General features: G+C 44.3%; 2 protein-coding genes across 2 annotated transcripts; one reads left to right on the top strand and one right to left on the bottom strand.

Moving 5' to 3' along the window:
• Positions 1-1,013: 1,013 nt before the first annotated feature.
• cebpg (CCAAT enhancer binding protein gamma) lies at positions 1,014-5,756 on the bottom strand. Its single transcript, XM_085407885.1, has 2 exons — positions 5,599-5,756; positions 1,014-4,049 (listed from the first exon to the last, which is right to left on the bottom strand). Exon 2 carries the CDS (start codon positions 3,941-3,943, stop codon positions 3,452-3,454), a length of 492 nt encoding a protein of 163 aa, XP_085264011.1. The 5' UTR covers positions 3,944-4,049; positions 5,599-5,756; the 3' UTR covers positions 1,014-3,451.
• A 3,796-nt stretch (positions 5,757-9,552) lies between these two features.
• On the top strand, positions 9,553-12,583 carry cebpa (CCAAT enhancer binding protein alpha). Its single transcript, XM_085407705.1, has one exon. The coding sequence runs from the start codon at positions 9,925-9,927 to the stop codon at positions 10,798-10,800; it is 876 nt and encodes a 291-aa protein (XP_085263831.1). The 5' UTR covers positions 9,553-9,924; the 3' UTR covers positions 10,801-12,583.
• Positions 12,584-18,685: the final 6,102 nt, after the last annotated feature.

Below are 18,685 nucleotides of genomic sequence, written 5' to 3'. Positions count from 1 at the left end.
TCATAAACGTATTAACCTGCCACTCAGTGAAATCTCTCACTGAGAAGAATTCAGGTAGTTTAACTGCAGTCTGGCTATTTTCACTCATACTGATCTGTTACTGGTCACCAAAGACATGGTCGTTAGGTTAATGGGTGAATTGGCTGCTGCAGATGCAGCCAGATGTTATCCCTGTGATGGACTGCACGTGCATCCAGGCTGCATTGACGTCTCACCTGATAACAGCTGCTCTCTTTGGCTCCAGGCTGGATAAGCAGTAAAATCTTCACACTGGAACATTTGGAGTGACACCTTTAACCTCCTAGGACCTGGCGTCCACATATGTGGACATCAAGTTTTGGGACGTCTAGACCAAAATACTTAATTTTTCTCTACAAGGCCCTGACATCCACTTACGAGGACGTTATGCTGCCACTGTTCTGTCAAAATTTGAAACAAATGTCCTCATATGTGGATCTCGTTTTTCTCAAAAACCAAAAATGAGGTGAAAAAAAAATCTGGTAATTCTTTGTTTTTACATTCTTTAGGTCCCAATCAACACAAATAGCAAAGAAAAATTAAAAATGCATTCCATGAAACAGTTCGGGTCTTAGGAGGTTAAAGCACACTCATGCGCTCACGCAGTGTCTCTATTTATGAATCAGTGGTCGTTTAGGGAGGCAGGACATCCCTAAAGTCTACGTGAGCGATAACTGGACTTATTTTCATGTCAAACGTCGCCATCAGTCCTCAGCTGGAGACACAGAGTGAGAGATTCTAACATCAACAATAATCATTAATTCTTCTTCATGACTTCCTAATGAGTGTTTTATTTACAGCATTAATGGAACAGAGTCAGTGGCTTCGTGACTGAGCTGCAGCTTCTGTAATGGTACGTTCCCACTGCCTGAATTACAGGTTCCATTAGAATAAAAAACTAAGGTTTACTGAGACTGATGTAGAAGGACATGAATGAATGAAACCAGAGACAACAGCTCTGGACCAAAACAAACAAACAAAAAATTAGGACACAGTTTCATCTTTTATACTCAATTTTAATTTATAATGCAGGTGAGCCGGTTCTGATATAAAAAAGCTGAGTGACAGAGAAATGCTGCCCAGCAACATTCAGAGCAAAGCAAAACAGCACAACCATCACGTCTGCTTCCTGATCTTCTCAGTTAAGACCAGAAGATCTGATTTTATGAGTGCACTAAACTTTCACCCCCACCATTCATGCAAACACTTCCCTAACAAACATGCTTCTGTTGGAATAAAAGTGTAGAAAGATGGAAAATACAAACAAAAAAAAGAGACAAAGGTAAAGGCTGTGCTCAACGAGACTCCCGTCCCCACAGCGCCAATCAAAATATGTTACACCAATAAAGAGAACTGGAACTTTCAGCTCCAACCGCAACTAGCTGAAGTGATTCAGGTCAAACATGATTTGATTTCATTTCCACTGCTCAAGTCTGATAAAACGCGGGAAAATACACATGCATGATGGAAAAACTGCAAGATATCGACAATTTGCAGAAACTAAACTTCACACCACCTGGATAAAAAACACATTCTGAAGGTTTTTGTTTAAAACTCGCTGAACTTTCTGGACGAATCTGTGCAGAAAAATTTAAAAATCAAAGTCTACAGGACACATTAGGAGAACCTTGTGGAAATGTTGGCTTGAGCAGCTCAGAAGCAACAACATTCCTGCAGAGGCGAAGCTCCTGACAGACAAACCCTGTGGAAAAACACTCCACGCCCACACAAAGCTCATATAATTATAAAGTCTGACAGCAGTGCGCGGTGGCCCTGCCCCTCTCTGCGGCGTGCCTGCGGGGCACGGGCCTGTCCCGATCTGCTCACACCTCATTAGCTGGCGGCTAATCAGCTGGTCCAGGTTAAAAGTGGGTTTAATTAAATCTGCGGCTCGCCTGAAGAGTCTGAGGTGTCTGGGTCCGCCCAGCGGCAAACACACAAACACACCTGTCTGGACAGGCCACTCCGACAGGTGGCGGGAGGGGGTTCGTCTTGCGCACACCTCCACCTTTACATAGTTTCAACACAACAACATGGTCTTGCTGTCATATCAGCAGCAGGATCGATGCCCCGCCTTCCTGTCAACGCCCCGATTGAAGCCTCAAATCTTCAGCGTGAAACTAAAAGAAAACACGCTGATAATTTCCAAAAATAAACACATACGATTTTTACACTCTGACACTGCTGGAGGCCCCGTGATTGTCAATACTGCCAAATAAACAAGTGGTTTTATTTTTACCTAAACATGTCCTATTAACAGGTTTAAGTCCATCTGTTCACAGTCCAAACTTGTGATTTTCTGAAGTGGCGTGAAATGAGTTTAGAGGTTTATTTTCTCATTTAACACCAATCAGCTGTGACGTGTATTAAAAATGTGCACAAAGCCAATGATTGCATTTCCAGTGAAATTAGCACTTTGTTCTGTTTTGTCGGGGCCGAGCGCTGCAGGCTTCAGCCGTTTAAGGCTTGGGCAGCCACTAATATGGCAGGAGACCAACGTTTAACATGCACCGCCTCCGCAGGAAAGACTCAGACCTCAAAATTAAAAGTGTGCAACACAAACATGTTAATAAAACCACCCAGTAAAGGATAAATGTGTGTGTGTGTGTGTGTGTGTAACCCTAACCCTCCCTCTGTTTTCACTCAGTAGAGTCAGATATAAACTTTTTTCTATTTCTGATCTTAAACAACACGAGTCATGAAAAAACAAAAAACCCCACACACATACAAACAGAACTGTGCTTAAAACATCAACATGTAGTGAATGTACTTAACAATAAAAACACTTTTTTTGTTTTACAAACTCTTTGTAGAAGAACAGAAGAAAATACACATCCTGAAAAAGGGAATTTTAGCATTTACAAGTCCATCCTGCGGCTGCGGAGCGCTCAGCGATGGCCACGGACGTCTTCATCAGACTGAACCGGGGGTTTTCCGCCACCAGGAAGAGGAAATGCAGGAAATGTGTGGTGATTTTTTTTGTTGTTGTTCCAGAGAATCCTAACAGACGACGACTCAGTTTATACGAGTTCAAATCGCATCATGTTCCCCCAAATCAATGAGTCAATCAGAGGAGCGATGACACAGCTGGAGGCTTTCAGCCAAACATCACAGCTTTCAATTTTAAAAGTCACACTTCAGTGGATTTTTTAAAAATTTTAAAAGATATTTCCAGAAAACATGTTTAAGCTTTTTCTTCTAAAACGATTCCAGATGTGTTAAAACTCTGAGCTGTTCTGGGTAGACAGTGGGAACACTGGCGGTTATTTTGGCGAACTGGATGATGATGGTGGTGAATTATTAAAAGGTTAAATAATAACTGATAATCACAAAAAAAAAATAAAAAGCCATGAAGAAGAAGTGGGGCCTCATTCCCAAAGGGAGAAGCTTCCATAAAAGCTGCAGATATTCAACATCCTGGTGGTTACCCTCCTCACTGCCCGTTGGTGGAGGTACTGTTGGGGGCGGGACTGGAACCCTCTGCGCCTGCGGGCGGCTGGACGTTGTCGGCCAGGTTGTGAGCGTGCTCCAGGAAGAGGTCTTTGAGCACGCTCAGCTCTTTGCTCAGCAGTTTGATCTTTGCCTCGAGCCGCTCGTTCTCCTCCTTCAGCTCGTTGACACGCTGCTGCGTGTCCATCGCCTTCTGCTTGCTGCGCATGCGGCTCTTCTTCACTGCCAGGTTGTTGCGTTCGCGCCGCTGGCGGTACTCCTCGCTCTCCTTGTCTGCAGGGGGTTTCTTCATCTTGCTGGGTGCGAGGACTTTGCCACCTCCGGTTGAAGGGTTTGCTGGGACGAGTTGCGGGACCTGCTGCAGTCCGGCTACGGCTGCCGGCAGGGACGAAGAAGCGGCGTGGGCCTGGCTCTGGATGACGCTCACGCCGTTGTGGTCAGTTGCAGTTAGTTTCGGCTGCGACGGCCGGCTCATTTGGATGTGCTGCCAACGGGTGCTGATCTTTGACCAGAGTCTCCTCAGGTGTAGAGCTGAATAGAAGACTGGAAGGAAAGAAGAAGGTCCTGCAGATGGACAGAGCCTGGAGGGCAAGACAGACCAGATTAATTGAGCAGATCACACAGAATCAAAGCAAACACTAAGCTGTAGACTAGCCACGGACAACACCACACATGTAAGAAGACAAAGAAATCAGAGACAGCTGTGTGCAGATGTTTCTGTCCACGCGTTTGGAGTGGAGGCCTCACCTGAACCACAGTACGTCCCTTTCACTGACTTTATTTGGTATTTTAATAAGTACAGGTCAATTTTTATCAACTACATGAAAGAACAACACCATCTGATTCGTTAGGGTTAGGGTACCTAATCTCAGAGGTTCCGGTCTTTGCTGGCTTCCTGCGCGTTGACAGGAAGTGAAAAGCGTCCTGGTGGTCTTTGATATCATACAGCTGCATCTCGAGACTTGTGCGCATCATTTTGATCTGTTATTTATTTCTCCACTCTTCTTCCTCTATGCAGTGAACCTCCCTGTCGATCTCTCACTGTTCAAGCCCACTTTTTAACCAAATCAACCTTCTACCTGAGCCTAACACATCACCCACCTGCAAGCATGTCTGTGCTGGTTGAATATCCCATATCAATTCACTATCCAGACGCCTATGCAAATGACACAAAGGCGGTACTATGGATTCCGCTTTGGCTTTGGGTGGATGCAGGCTCTGGTCCTGCTAAATATGAGCTGCACAGCGCAAACACTGAACATTTGTCAGACTTGACAGCTTTTTGATTTCACTCTGCATCTCTGCGCCAGAAATGTTCAGGAATTTTTTTTAATTTTTGCAACAAAAGGACTGACAAGCCATTTTAATGTGTTTCTATCATTTCTGGAAGGTGGAGGTCAATCAGCCAAAGTTCCAGCTCTGAACATCATTTCCTCACTTTCCCTTTCGCTGAAACGTTATACTCGGATTATGCAGAGTTTGGTCCAGTTAGGAGGCTTCATCATCACCATCCTCCTCCTCCATCACTGCGATACGATAATTGTTCGGATTGTTATTCCGCACGGCCAATTAATAGCGCCGCTCTGATTGGCTGGTGCGTTGCTATGCAGCCAGTCAGCTGTGCGCAGCGGAAAGCGCTCCGGGTGAAACAGCGGAGAGGTTGCCTGTTGTTGCATCATCACGAGCGGCTCTCTTTGTGTGAAGACAGGGGAACTCCAGAGTCATGCGGGGCTATACACAAAACCACCGCTTTCTGGTGACTTTACCGACGTGTGACAAATATGAAATCACACGAAACAGACCGAAACAGGCGGACTTATCCGAAACACGTCGCTTTAAAGTACCTAAACTTTAATTTTCGAACACTTTGACAACTTTCTGTTCACTCGAAGCGACCAACAGGCGACTAGCCGCCTCGCTACTGACTGTCGAGCTTTCCCGCTCTGAGACAGGCGTCGATTTAAGCCGATTTGGCCCGAAACACAACAGCTTTCTTTTAACGTACGCGAACACTGCCTGTTTAGCCGGGCGCATAGCCAGCTAGCGAGTTAGCTCCTGTCGCTAACAGCCATCAGCTCACTGCCAGCTTCGCTGTTTCGGACCTACAGAGAAATAAAACTACGATTTTACCTTCACTGGGAGGCGGCGGGCTCAACCGTCCGTCAAAAGATGAAAAAGTTCCCCTAGAAAACCGAAGTTTAATCCCGTCCGTATGAGCTCGGACTGTTTTTGTTTGTAACATGGAGAGCGACCGATTGCGAAATCTCTTTTACCATGTACGGCAATGTCCAGGATCAACTAATCACAGGCGAGTAGGTGGCAGCGAGTTGGGGTGCTTGGCCAATCACCGATGAGTGTGCGGCGGAGTGATGCAATGCTCTTTGTGATTGATTCGTGTTTGGACCAATGAGACGCTGCTATCTTCTCTCAGCGTTGTTTATGTAACCGAGGCTGGTCAGATGAGTTGAAACACGTATGACTTCATCTCTGAATGATGAGACTCTCTCTCAAAACGGCAGTACCTTCAGTATCGACGCTCCCGCTTCCTTCAGTCACTATAATAACTACTGACATCCGCGTGTACGAAGAAACCACTTCAAACACCTGGTGAACATTCACAGGTGAGACAAGCACTTAATGAAACCGCGGTCCTACCAGGAACACACAAAAAACAATGTAATTACTGTTTTATTAATAATAATCATGACCAGAGAATATAAATGAAGGGATGTATAGACAAAGACCCTGAGCTGTCAGAGGTCACCTGGATCTGACCTGGATCCAAACAAACAAAAACGAAAGATCAACTTCAAAAGGTAAAAAAAAGACACAAAAGAAACAAAATATTTAAAATGTGGGTGATAAAAGTGATGAAAAGAAGTTACAAACAGACAAAAATGTATCCTGACAGCACTTTAATCTCAGGCTGCGAGCTTACATGTGGTTTCTAGAGTTTCCAAAAGTGGAATGGGAGGCAGAGCCTACAGCTTCAGGCCTCTTCTGTGGAACATGTGCTCAAGTTTGGATTCAGGAGACAGACTTTTAAGATGAGACTTCACACTTTCCTTTTTTAAAGTTTATAGTCAGATCAGCTGACCCTGACCATCCCTTATCCTGCTATAGGCTCAGGCTGCCCAGGGATTTCACATGATAACATGACTGTGTAGTTATAGGTTTGTGCACAGATTTCCCCCCCTATTATTTTACCTTTCTGCTCCACTATGATGGAGTTTAAATCAATCAAGATGAGACTGCAGTGCAACTTTCAGCTTTCATTCAAAGGGTTTAACAAAACTTTTGCATCGACTGTCTAGACATTACAGCCATTTTAATACATAACCTCCCATTTTCAGAGGCTCCTAAGTGTAAATATAAGGATTGATTTTAATAACTGGACATAAATCCTTTGCACCCAGTGGCTACCTAAAGTCTAGAAACAACGCCACAGTTCATCCGGCTGCTTGTACTGGCAGCAACGTCATGAATAAACACCCAGGCCATCATTCTTAAACAACCATCATCTGTCCCAAGATCTTTTTCAGGCTCTTTTAGATGTTTACTGACAGTCTGACCTGTTGTAAACTCTCTATATTTCCATTCACAAATGCATCATTTCATTATGTTCAGAAAAACTATATTCATCCCCAAGGGGCAATTAAGAAGGTATTTTCTTAATAATGGAAATAATTCTGCCATCATGCGCTGTAGGTGTTTTCTATGCTCTTTCAGGTCTGTTGGTGTTGCTGAGCTGGTCAGTGCATTCTTTTTTTAAACAATGCACCAGATTTTTGATTTGGCCAATACCAAAGTCTTTGCTGTTTATTTGGGCTTTTCAGCCGAACGATGGCCTCCCTCACTTGAACTGAGATGCCACATTGAGACGTCCAGCTATCAAATGCAATTTCAACTCTTGGACTTAACAACAGATTTCATATCTGACTATTTCACACGACATAAGATGACAACAGGCCTCATATGACCATGAAGCAGCTTGTCAGTCAATTGTCCTGTGAAAGTTAGTACTGTGCATAAAATGGCTGTAATTCCAGTACAGTTAGTTCAGTGCTTTTGTTAAATCCCCCCAAATTAAAGCTGAAAGTCTGCGCTTCATTCAAATCTTGATTTTTTTTAATTCACTGTTGTGGTGTACAGAGGTAAACAACAGCCCCTGTAAACAGTCACAGTCCAACATCTTTTGGACTTAACTGCATAAATGAAATTGAGCTGGACTGAAAGCAGCCACAAAGAGACACAAAACATGAGGTTTGGTAATAGTGATGCCTGGTCACGTGACCAAACATTACATTGCTCTACTAGGCGCTGCATCCAAACTATGCTGATGTCTGCAAATGTGCTGTGAATGTTGGCCAGCTGTCCATGTGGAATTCGAAGCTGTCACTCATGACTCCAGTGCAGTGTTTGCTTTTTTTGGTAAACTGCTTTTTCAGGTCTGATTGGTTAATGTCAACTTAAATTCAAATCACATTGCTTCTGGAAACAATGTTGTTGTTGTTGTTTTGTTTTTTACTGTCCAACCACACTGTTGCTGCAGAAAATGTGTACAGGACCACTAATGCTGCAACACTGACTCAACACTTTAAGTCCGAGATAACACTGGGGACAATGATGTGATGTCATCGAGGTCAGGGCTCTCGGCTCAACAGAGATTCACCAGTGCTGTTAAAATGAAAGTAAAGTCACTGACAACAAATGAAGGCTGAATGCAGTATTAGGAATGTGATCGAAGTGTGATCGAAGAGGTCAAAGGTCCATGTGCCGGCCTGATCTGAGGTACCCTCGCATCGTGCTGACAGCTGAACTGCAGTGAAGCAAACAAAAGCTCTTCAAATATTTGTCTGAGCGATTTTGTGTATTCTAGTTTGTGTTTAACATGCTGACTTTGAAGTTTAGGAACATTACACTTATTTTTTCCAGTTTTAAACTTTTTTAATTATTATGTTGTTTCCTTAAAAACACGTGTTCCTCCAGATCACTTCAATGATCCCTGGTACTTCCTTCTGAAAGCCACTGGCCTGAAGAGCTTCCCAGTGCAACAGAAAATGCTGTTCACATTTTCCCAGCTGAGTCCGTCAACACTAGTTTTAAAAGTCAGGCCCTGAGGACCACTAATGCTTCCTCAAGGTTCATTAAAAATTCCTCAAATGGGGCAGAAAAAGGACAGAAAGTGGCGCTGGGTCTGTCAGAAAGAAGCAGATTATTGTTTTCAAATGGAGGTCAAGCAAAAACCTGTAAAAATATATATGGAATAAAAATACAAAATAAACAAGCAGCTTGAAATCGCTCCCAACACGAAGATCTCTCCGTTTGCTGCTCATAGAGGGCGCTGCAGTCCAGCTCTTCAGTCCGCCGTCCCTGCCCCCACTGCTCCGCGCTCCGCGCTGCTCACCCGTCCTCATCCAAGAAGATTCCCCAAGTCACATCTAACATTGTAAGCAAGTCATAATAAATTTGCCTCAGTGTTGGATCTTCCTAACTTAGAATTTGGAAATAAAAATACATTACAATAAGGAAAAAGGTTCTTTCTTGCAGGGACTTGACGGTATATATTCATATTATAACTAAGTAATGACAGGTTTTTCCATCAGTGCGCATTCTATTTAACATCAGACGTGTTCTAAGTCCAGAAGATGTTCTCGACTTTTATAACTTGCACATAAAGTCTGTGCGTCCTGCTCTGATAGGTGCCGCTCCCTCCTTTCACAGAGATAAAGTCTGCCAGTGTAGACTGTCCGGGGATTAAAGAAAAGTGCCCAACAGAATGCAGTTCTTTTAAAACAGGTTTTCGTGCTGCTCGCGTTAAGCGCTGAACGCCAGCGCGCTCGGTGTAGAAGAGCTTCTGAAATCCAGAGCAGTCATTGACTTTTGTAAATATTTGTTTTTGTAAACACACACACACACACACACACACACACACACACACACACACACACACACACACACACACACACACACACACATATATATATATATGATGTGACAGCTCCGGGTGGTTTCAGTGCGTCTTCTGCAGCCTGAGCTTTGGCGCTGATGTGTGAGCAGAGCGCGCAGAGAGGAGCGCAGGACGCGGTGTGTGATAAAAGTTTGAGTCGAGTTTGACTCTGAAGCGTTCCCGTGCAGATAGCTGGCAAGACTGAGGGCTGTGTGTGCGCGCGCGCGGGCACGTGTGCCCGCCCACTCCCTCTCTGTATATAACAGCAGTTTGACAGCTCGGAGTTTACTGAGCAGGGGGAATCAGCCCAGCAGAGTAAATCCTGAAGCTGCTTCATTCCGCTTCTTTCCGCGTACAAACGGAGCCACTGCAACGGTCACAGTCTCTCCGAGCTTTGGGTCAGCGCATGCTTGCAGCTGTGTAACCCCCTCTCACCGTATTACCCGACTTTGTGCAACCTGGATTCCCGGAGCTCATCGCCATGCTTGCCCGGGTTTAGATTCTCAATGGAGCTCTCTAACCTATACGAGGTCGCACCTCGGCCCCTGATGAACAACCTGAACCAGCAGCCCTCCTCCGGCTACAGAGACCCGGCAGATCTTGGCGGTGAGATCGGAGACAACGAGACCTCCATCGACCTGAGCGCCTACATCGACCCATCAGCGTTCAACGACGACTTCCTGGCTGACCTGTTCCACCACAGCTCCCGACAGGACAAGCTCAAAATGATGAACGGGGAGTACGACCCGGTGACTTGCGGCCCGGGGCCCCAGCAGCTCTACATGTCCAACTACATGGAGTCTAAGATGGAGCCGCTTTACGAGCACAACCCTCCACGCCTCCGACCGGTGGCTATCAAGCAGGAGCCCCGGGACGACGAGGACATGAACCCGGGCATGCCCCCCACCTACCACCACCCGCACCCGCACCCCCAGCAGTACTCCCAGCAGCAGCAGATGCCGCACCTCCAGTACCAGATTGCGCACTGCGCACAGACCACCATGCACCTCCAGCCAGGGCACCCTACACCTCCGCCGACCCCAGTGCCCAGCCCGCACCAGCACCAACACTCGCACCCGCACTCGCAGCAGGGCGGCATGAAGCTCCTAGAGCAGCAGAGGGGAGGCGGCAAATCCAAGAAGCACGTTGACAAGAACAGCCCGGAATACCGGCTGAGGCGCGAGCGCAACAACGTGGCCGTGCGCAAGAGCAGGGACAAGGCCAAGATGCGCAACATGGAGACGCAGCACAAGGTGGTGGAGCTGACCGCCGACAACGAGAGACTGAGGCGCAGGGTGGAGCACCTGACCCGCGAGCTGGACACGTTACGGGGCATCTTCAGACAGCTGCCGGACGGTTCCTTCAAACCCATGGGAAGCTGAGAGCCTCCCGAGCCGGACCGGGAGCAGACTGGACATGGACTGGTACACTGCTGGATTTATACACACAGCTGGTTCCGTTCGTCCGGACGGACTGAAAGCGGTGAGGAGACTGAGGCAGCTGAGCTGTTCACTGCTAAAACACCCGACTGAACGGAGTCCTCGCGATCACACTTTCTCCTCAGACTAGAAAAAATAGCTCCAAAGTTTCTGTGTGAAAACGAAAACCAAAGTGCAGACAGGCTGTACGCAGAAAACAAACTTGAAGCCACTTTGGTTTTTCTTGTTTCAGGAATTTCCGGAAGATGCTTCAAAAAACAGGACTGATAAACTTTTACTGGAAACAGGTGAATTAATCTCACCATCATCTCACTGACTGAGCTCTTCGGAGAAAGACTTGCGCTCACCTTCAGGAGAAAGAGTGACTCGTTCAGTCGGTATATTTTGTTTTTGTTTTGTTGTTGGTTTATTTTTTTTTTTGCAGTGTTCATGTGCCTTTTAAAACTTTTTGTGCAAAAGCCGATAAGCTCGTCCCCCCCTGCAGATCCACACAACAGAGGACTGGCTGTTTTTGTGCCTTACCCCCGTACAGACTGAGAGACTCGACCACACATATCAGTGCAGCTAAGGTAGGGCACGGCGGTGACGAGCCCGGACCAGCCTGTTGTGCACGTAGTTCCTGAATTATTTTGGTTTGTTTTATACAAAGTTACCGTCTCTATCAGCTGATGAACTTGTCTTAGAGCTATGAAACTCAACCTGTATGTATGTTTATTTCCATGATATAACTGCATGGATTTGTGCTCATTTTCTCCTGTTTGTTCTTTGAGGAGGCGTGCGGGGTGTTGGCAGGTTTGTGTGTTCTAATAATCTGATCACGTGATGCAACCCCCCCCCCCCCCGTGAGATAATAAAAGAAATCTGAAATTTTTTCTTTTTAAAAAGTAAAGTATTTAAGATTTTTGTTCACTGACACACTGTCAACCACAATACTGAAAGCTTGTACCTCCACTCTTAAGAAGTGTATTAATTAAGACTAAACGAATACCTAAAAAAGGCCCAAATACATTTTTTCTTAGCTTCCTAATACTCAAGAAGGTGTGGAGATACAAGTCCCCCCCCCCCCCTGTTGATTTAAGCCAAAGTAAAATACAAACTAGGAAAAAAAAGAAAGAAGAAAAAAGACTGGAATTGAAACTGTGGTACCTGCTGTCTAGGGGGAAACCATGTATCTGCAGGAGAAGCCTGATGGCAGCTGGTTCAATGGGATTCTGCAGAAACGTGGTTCCTCTGAAGACACTGAAGCAGCTCTCTGTATGCACTATTTGTCGAAGCACAGCTTTGTTGTCTCACACATGATGGGTACTGATCTGAGCAGAAAAAAAACACGCCTGGCTCTGTGCACATACCTGTTTTTATGTGTTTGTTCATTGTGAGAAAGATAAAAAATAAATAAATGTGAACAGGGTTTCTATGCAACATGGTAGTTATCTTCTTCCTCTTCCCCGCTGTTGAATCATAGCTCATGCAGCAGTGCCTTCTGCTCCTCTGAGTTGACCTTTGACCTTTAGCTGGTCTTTTGAGAAAGATTTTAAGACATTTGTGTCAGTCAGGAAGAAGGAAGCACTTTTTTTTTTTTACAAACTCTGATGTTAAACCAACATTTGTTTCAAATTGTACGTCTCAATTGTAAAGTAAGCATATATATAAATATATATGAATAAATATATATATAAAATACCAAAAAATCTGAAATATTATAATAAAAGAAGCTCGTTTTATCAGATTCCGTTTGTGCGTTTGGATTTATTTCTCCATTTACTTCTCTTGTTCCTGCATCAAGTTCATTGTATCTCTTCGATTTCTTGCAGTCCATAGGGGGCGCTCAGCCAGAAATGCTTCATATCAGGTTTCATTCTTCAGCATGAATAATGGTAAAGGTACAGTCTGCAGCGCTGCGACTTCTACAGTGACGTCTGGCTGTCATAAAAGTGAAGAAAATCATCGGAAAATCAGAATTTTTCTGACAGCTTTGGTTCCTGTTTTTTTTCTCTGCATGTAGGTCTCACATGCAAACACACGATTAGTAATTTATATGATGTACAGAAAGATAGACGGTCAGAAAAATCTCCACCTCAAGCCGCTGCAGCGGTAAAATGCACATCTCATATTCTCTGCACATATTTTAGTTGCATTCAGGAGAGACGGTCACAGCCCGGACTGTTAAATTACTGCATCAAAGACCTCATTGTGCAGAAAAACATTCTCTGGCATTACAGCAGCATTAATACGTATTTTGCATTTTAGTGGTGAATGTGTTGAAAGTTGTACTTTAATATCACTGACGAACAACAACACGCTCAGGAATTTATTCCTAGTTTAATGCACCGGATTAGACATGAAAAAAAGTCCCTGTTGTGGTACTGAGTCTGGGAGCCGGGCTGGCTGAGTGTCTGGACTCAGATTTTTTGAATGTTCGATGTGATTCTCAGATTCGTGGTTATTTTTACGTCATGTGTTAAGCGTGTTTCGGTTAGTCCTCAGATCCTTGTGGTTTTTGAGTTTTTTCTCTCTCGGTGTTTGGTCTTCTCCTGTGTTCAGTCAGCCCAGTTTTCATCTTGTTTATCTCTTGTCTCCATGTTTGGCGTTCCCTTTCCGTCTCCCAGTCAGTCATGTCCCCGTGTCTGCTTCACCTCGGTCCCTCTGCTGAGCCTTAGTCTTGGTTTCCGTGTTTATCTTACTTCCTGTTTTATTTTGACAGTCTCTTGTCCTGTATACAGTGTGTTAGTTACAGTTAGTTCTAGCTGTGTTCCCACCTGTTGCCCATCCTCTTGATATCCTGTGGGTATTTTGGTCCTCAGTGTCCCTCTGCTCGTTGCCGGTCGGTCCCGTTTCCCTGTGCTCTGTAGTTTCCAGAGTTTTTGCATTTAGTTTGAGTTTCTAAGTACAGCAATAAAGATGCCTCCTTAAGTTAATTCACTTGTCTTGGCGTCCTGCGTTTGGTCCTGCCTTGCCTGCCACACAGTCAGTGTAATTTATGTACGTAAGCAGTACAGCATAACAAAATTCATGATGCACGATAAGGAATATGAACAAATCCTCTCTGATTATCTCAAGGAAGTAAATAGCATTCAGCAGCACAGCTCCAATTAGATGTGCGCTCATGTTCATCTGTTTGAGTCAGAAATGAATTATTTGTCCTGCTGGATGGCCGAGCAGGCGCGACTGTCCTTCAATGTCAGATTGCATGTGACACATGCAAGCAGATTTGATGTCTCTCTCCAACAACAGACAGTTACAGTGCACACATGCCGAATCATTTTTTTTTAAATGACTCAAACTAGTGGCAGTTTGGCAGAAAACGAACACAAACTACAGGAAAGTTTCCCTAATGTTTCGATCGGTTAAAGGAAGTGGTTGAACGTGGAGGTGACCTTTTTTCACTACTTTCTTTGTCGTCTTCCCAGCAGAGACCACGACGTTTCCTCGTCACCACCTGCAGACGATATAAATAAATTTGTGATTTTAGCCCCTTTATTTTGTTGGCCTACCTTCTGTGCACCACGTCTAGGTTTTGGCAGCGAGTGCTGAACCCTGTGCTACTGCTGCTGCTATTGGTTGGCTGTGCCGCTGCAGCTGTGGTGACCTGTGTGATAGATTAACTCCGGCATTAAACATCTGCATGCAGATTGTATAATACAGAGGTTTGAGGAAAAGGAAGAAAGAGAGGAAAAAAATCACAGTGGTAATTTTGCGCCTGACTGTTTGTGTAATTTGTAGCCTGCCAGAACTACACATCTTAAAAAAAACAAGAAAAGCTGGGAAAGAGGCGGTTCTCAGCTTAAGGCTTTTCAAAACCGATCCAAGGTTCCAGGTTCATTTTGTTTTTCAAAGTTAATGTAGCTGAAGAAAAGTTCTCAACACACAAAGGTACACACAATCTTAATCAAAATCATAATTGTGGGTTGGAAGTGCATGAAAAGGTTTTAATTTGTAAAATAACCCAAACTTCACAAGTGCAGTGAAACATAAAGTACAATATTTGCCTCTGAGATTTGGTGCAGCCCAAATGCAAAACAGGGAAAACTGAAACAGAAGCATATTAAATGTATACAATACTAATGTATTAATGTATTTGGTTACCTGCTCGCTTTTAAACAACGCTTGCTTTTACACAACATATCTCAATTTTGATACTTTATTCTCATATTCGTGGGTGAGAGGGGCTGTTAGAGGTTAATGATCCACAAAGTTTCCTGTTTTTATCCTGAAAGGCACCTTTAGATCAAGATCTTGGTCTCAGACATTGGTCTGAGTGAGGCTCTCAGACGAGTGTCTGCTTGAACCTGCAGCAGCACGTCAGAGCCACCGTAGATTAAAGAACAAATCTGTAAATTTGTGACTGGCAAAGTGTTTGTTTGACGTTCTGCGCAACTCCAAATCAGGGAATAAAAGTCTGAATTATCTCAAGGGCTCAAAACCCAATCAAATGCATTAGAGCACGCAGTTTCATTTCAGGAGAAAAATGTCTCCAGACAGCAACAATCTGATGTGTGTGCAGACCTACTTCTACATCGTGGGTGATTTTTCTCAATTAAAGCTGCATGTGTGAAGTCTTGATAAGCCTAGGTAGAAAACTGAGATCTGAGCGTTTGAAGTTGATGAGTGTTAATGGCTGGGAACGAATTATAGTGAACAATCTGCAGTTAGCTGAGGTGAAAAAGACCAATCGACCTGCAGGGCTGTCCCAACCGCTGATCCAGAGCCAGAGAAAGAAAAAGAGAGATCACAGTTTCTTTTTTGGTATTTCTTTGGTCTCACCACGTAAAGCATGTTTGTATGAATGGTGCTGTATAAATAAAGCGGGGATGAATGTGCTAATATCACTTGGTGCAAATATTATGATCTTTAATTTTCTGCAAAATCAATAAGGCAAATGAAAGAGCCAGAACTCGAATCCAAAATTCCAGTCATCCTACAAGATGAGAAAACAACATCCATCAAGAGAAAAGAAAAGAAAAGAAACATCAGATTTATGGTCATTTACTGCTGAAAAGAAGGAGAAAAGAAAACATGTGTTTGACATAAAAAGCTCCTTTTAGGAAACTGAGGGCCAAATATCAGAGCTGAGAGCTGATCTACATCAACGTCGCCTGTAAAGAGTTTTACAGGACGCAGATAAAAGTGCACCGCTGGTTCTTTCACGCAGAGATGTCAATCACAGTCCAGATAGCAGAGCAAAAAGGAACATTTACCATGTAGCGTCACTGCGTGGAAACACAAAGCAACACAGTATGAGTCAGAGCTTTGACCTTTACATGCATCCCAGGACTGCAACACACCCTGATTAATTAATTTATTATTTTCAGTGAGACTCTGACTTAAGTTCGCCTCAGAAAAATGAACAGCTGATGCACATGAGATGCACATTTTGCATCTCGTGCATGGTAAGAACGCCATTCTGCTGGTCCAGTGATATGAAAATATTAAAAAATTGATGCCAGAAAAGCAGAAAATGTTTAGCGAGGGAGCACGCATTCATAGAAGAGCAGACAGGGAACATACATGAAGACATAATTAAAAAACTACAAAAATCCACACGGACAGCATGGGGCAGGCAGGGAGTGGGGGATGGTTTGATTGCTGTGGAGGTGTTAGGATTGGTGCTGCCTGAGGGGGCTCAGTACTAAACCTGCTGAGAAACAGCCGACTGGCCCAGTCCAGGCTGGCCCCCTCCTGCTGTTGTCTAGAGTTGAGTCTGGTGATCAGTTTCATCCCCCTCCACACTTCTTTGCTTTAGTTTAGTATCCTTCTCAACTCGCCCTTGTCCCAATAACTGAAGGCGGTTCTGGTCCAGATGATGGTGTCTTCACCAACTCTGTGATATAGCCTGCAATGCTGCTAATGCCATCCCCATGTAGATCCTACAGCACGTGCCAAGCAGACCTGCAGAGCTTCGCTAATTTCCCGTTTCCACCTCCTCACAGAGTTGACGGAAACAGGGACTCTGTGAACTGCAGAGACACGCTGATGCTTGAGTTATGGTTCTGTGGTTGTGTCTGTTTGTGCATGTATTTGCCCATGGAGAGCCTACAGAGAAGGGTTTCAGCCAACGCCAGCATGCTCCTGTGTAGTCCCCCACAATGCCAACCTCTCGTTGTTTGACATGGATGGAGCTGATGGAGCTGTGTGTTGGTCAAATGACAGGGGAGTCGTCCATGAATGGGAGAAATTAACCCCCCCCCAAAGATCCAGAAATACAGCAAATACAGCATGCAATTGCACTACCATCAACAAACATTGCAGTACCTCTACCTTTCTTAGCATCTGTCCAAAACATAGAAGGCTTCAGGACAACAAATGCACAAGGTTCACCACGAGGAACAAACCAGTAATGCATCTCAAGTGCGAGAGACCAGATTAGACTTTGCCAAAAAAGCAAAACTCGTAAAAATCCAAAGCTGCTCTGGAACAGCACTCTTCGGACAGATCAACCCCAAATTAGCTTGTGCTAGAATAATGGGAATAATGTTTCAGTGTCTACACCCAAACTCAGTGACACAACAGTGTGTTCAGGTCACGGCACTATTTGAGGACAGCAGCTCTACAGTTGGAGATGAACGCTGGGCTAATGATGATGATGATGATGAGATAATTTTGGAGCCATTCTATATCAAAATACTGAAAAGCAGTTCTGGGTGGGTAAACTGAGAGCGCAGCAGCAAAGATGAGCATCCTGTGAGAAGTTGGAACCATAATAAAGTTCACGTGGGTCCCTCAGCTTCCTCTACCCCTCTGAATCTGCCACTCAGGATCTGCTTGGAACATCTCTAATTAAAATAAATCGACTGTGCAGTGAAATTTTGCAGATGTAAACGCTGGTATGAGCCGCTTTTAGATGACACGCACTTCTATTGAAGCAAACCGTAAAACCAGCTGTATACAATTGAAACTATTCAAAAATCAGGGCCAGAGTCCATTATGTATTTATGCGTGAGCTTTTGTGGCTGCCAGCGCTGTGGAAAGGACAGAAGAACCAATGGCATGAATAAACATTATAAATGACAGTTTAATCCTAGAAACTAGTTGTATTAGAAACAGGCGAAATGGACTCAACTGCAGGAGTGACTCGTGTTTGTATTCAGCCTGGGAATATTGAAAACCGCAAAATAACCTGAGATAGTAGAAAACGAGAGAAATAGAGAACATCGAGAAGAAGCCAAGCAGGTTGATTGAAACATGCAGCTGGCAGAGAATTCGATGACTTCCACATGTTCCTGACAGCCTCGCTGACTGACTGAAATATGACTGATTCAACATGAAATATGTGCCTGAAAACATGCACCGTGTGACTGCATCGTCCTGACATTATAACATAAACTACAGGAATGCTGACAGGGTGGATCCAGGCTGCAGAGGGAGGGGAGCGTGTCCCGAAGAAGGTTAAACTCTCATGAAAGATGTAGGCGTAAACACCAAATATTGATTTTATTTTTTTTATGATTCCTATTTTGTGTTTTCACATTTTCGGTCACACGGTCTTACTGAGGTCAATACATACATACATATGAAACTAATTAGCCAAACGCAGGTTTCTGGCGTTCTTGTTTCACAGCGAGCTGATTAAAGTTTTTAACCAGTGTTTTTATAACACTACATGTGGTGGGTGATGCCTCTCAGCAGGTTTCTGGAAGCTGTAAATGGTAAAAACAGTAAATGGACTGGTAGTTTTACTCTGAGCACTTAAATTGAGTTTTACTATTTAAGCCTCATTAGCCCAATCACACACACTTTCATACAAACACATTTTTGCTGTACCTAATCGCCTTGTCCAACATTTTCCTGCACGCTCCAATGGATGCACCAGGGACACCTCTGGGTTGAGCAT

This window comes from Rhamphochromis longiceps, linkage group LG1 (assembly GCF_057381845.1).
Source record: "Rhamphochromis longiceps isolate RC_006_pf linkage group LG1, R_longiceps_female_GT1.1, whole genome shotgun sequence".
In the NCBI taxonomy this organism is placed as follows: domain Eukaryota; kingdom Metazoa; phylum Chordata; class Actinopteri; order Cichliformes; family Cichlidae; genus Rhamphochromis; species Rhamphochromis longiceps.
Note: the sequence above shows the minus strand (reverse complement) of the source record. Positions and strands in the feature narration are given on the sequence as shown.

Excerpts from the sequence above, each read along its gene's own strand:
- cebpg (XM_085407885.1), bottom strand. The coding sequence starts at position 3,943 with ATGAGCCGGCCGTCGCAGCCGAAACTAACTGCAACTGACCACAACGGC.
- cebpa (XM_085407705.1), top strand. The coding sequence starts at position 9,925 with ATGGAGCTCTCTAACCTATACGAGGTCGCACCTCGGCCCCTGATGAAC.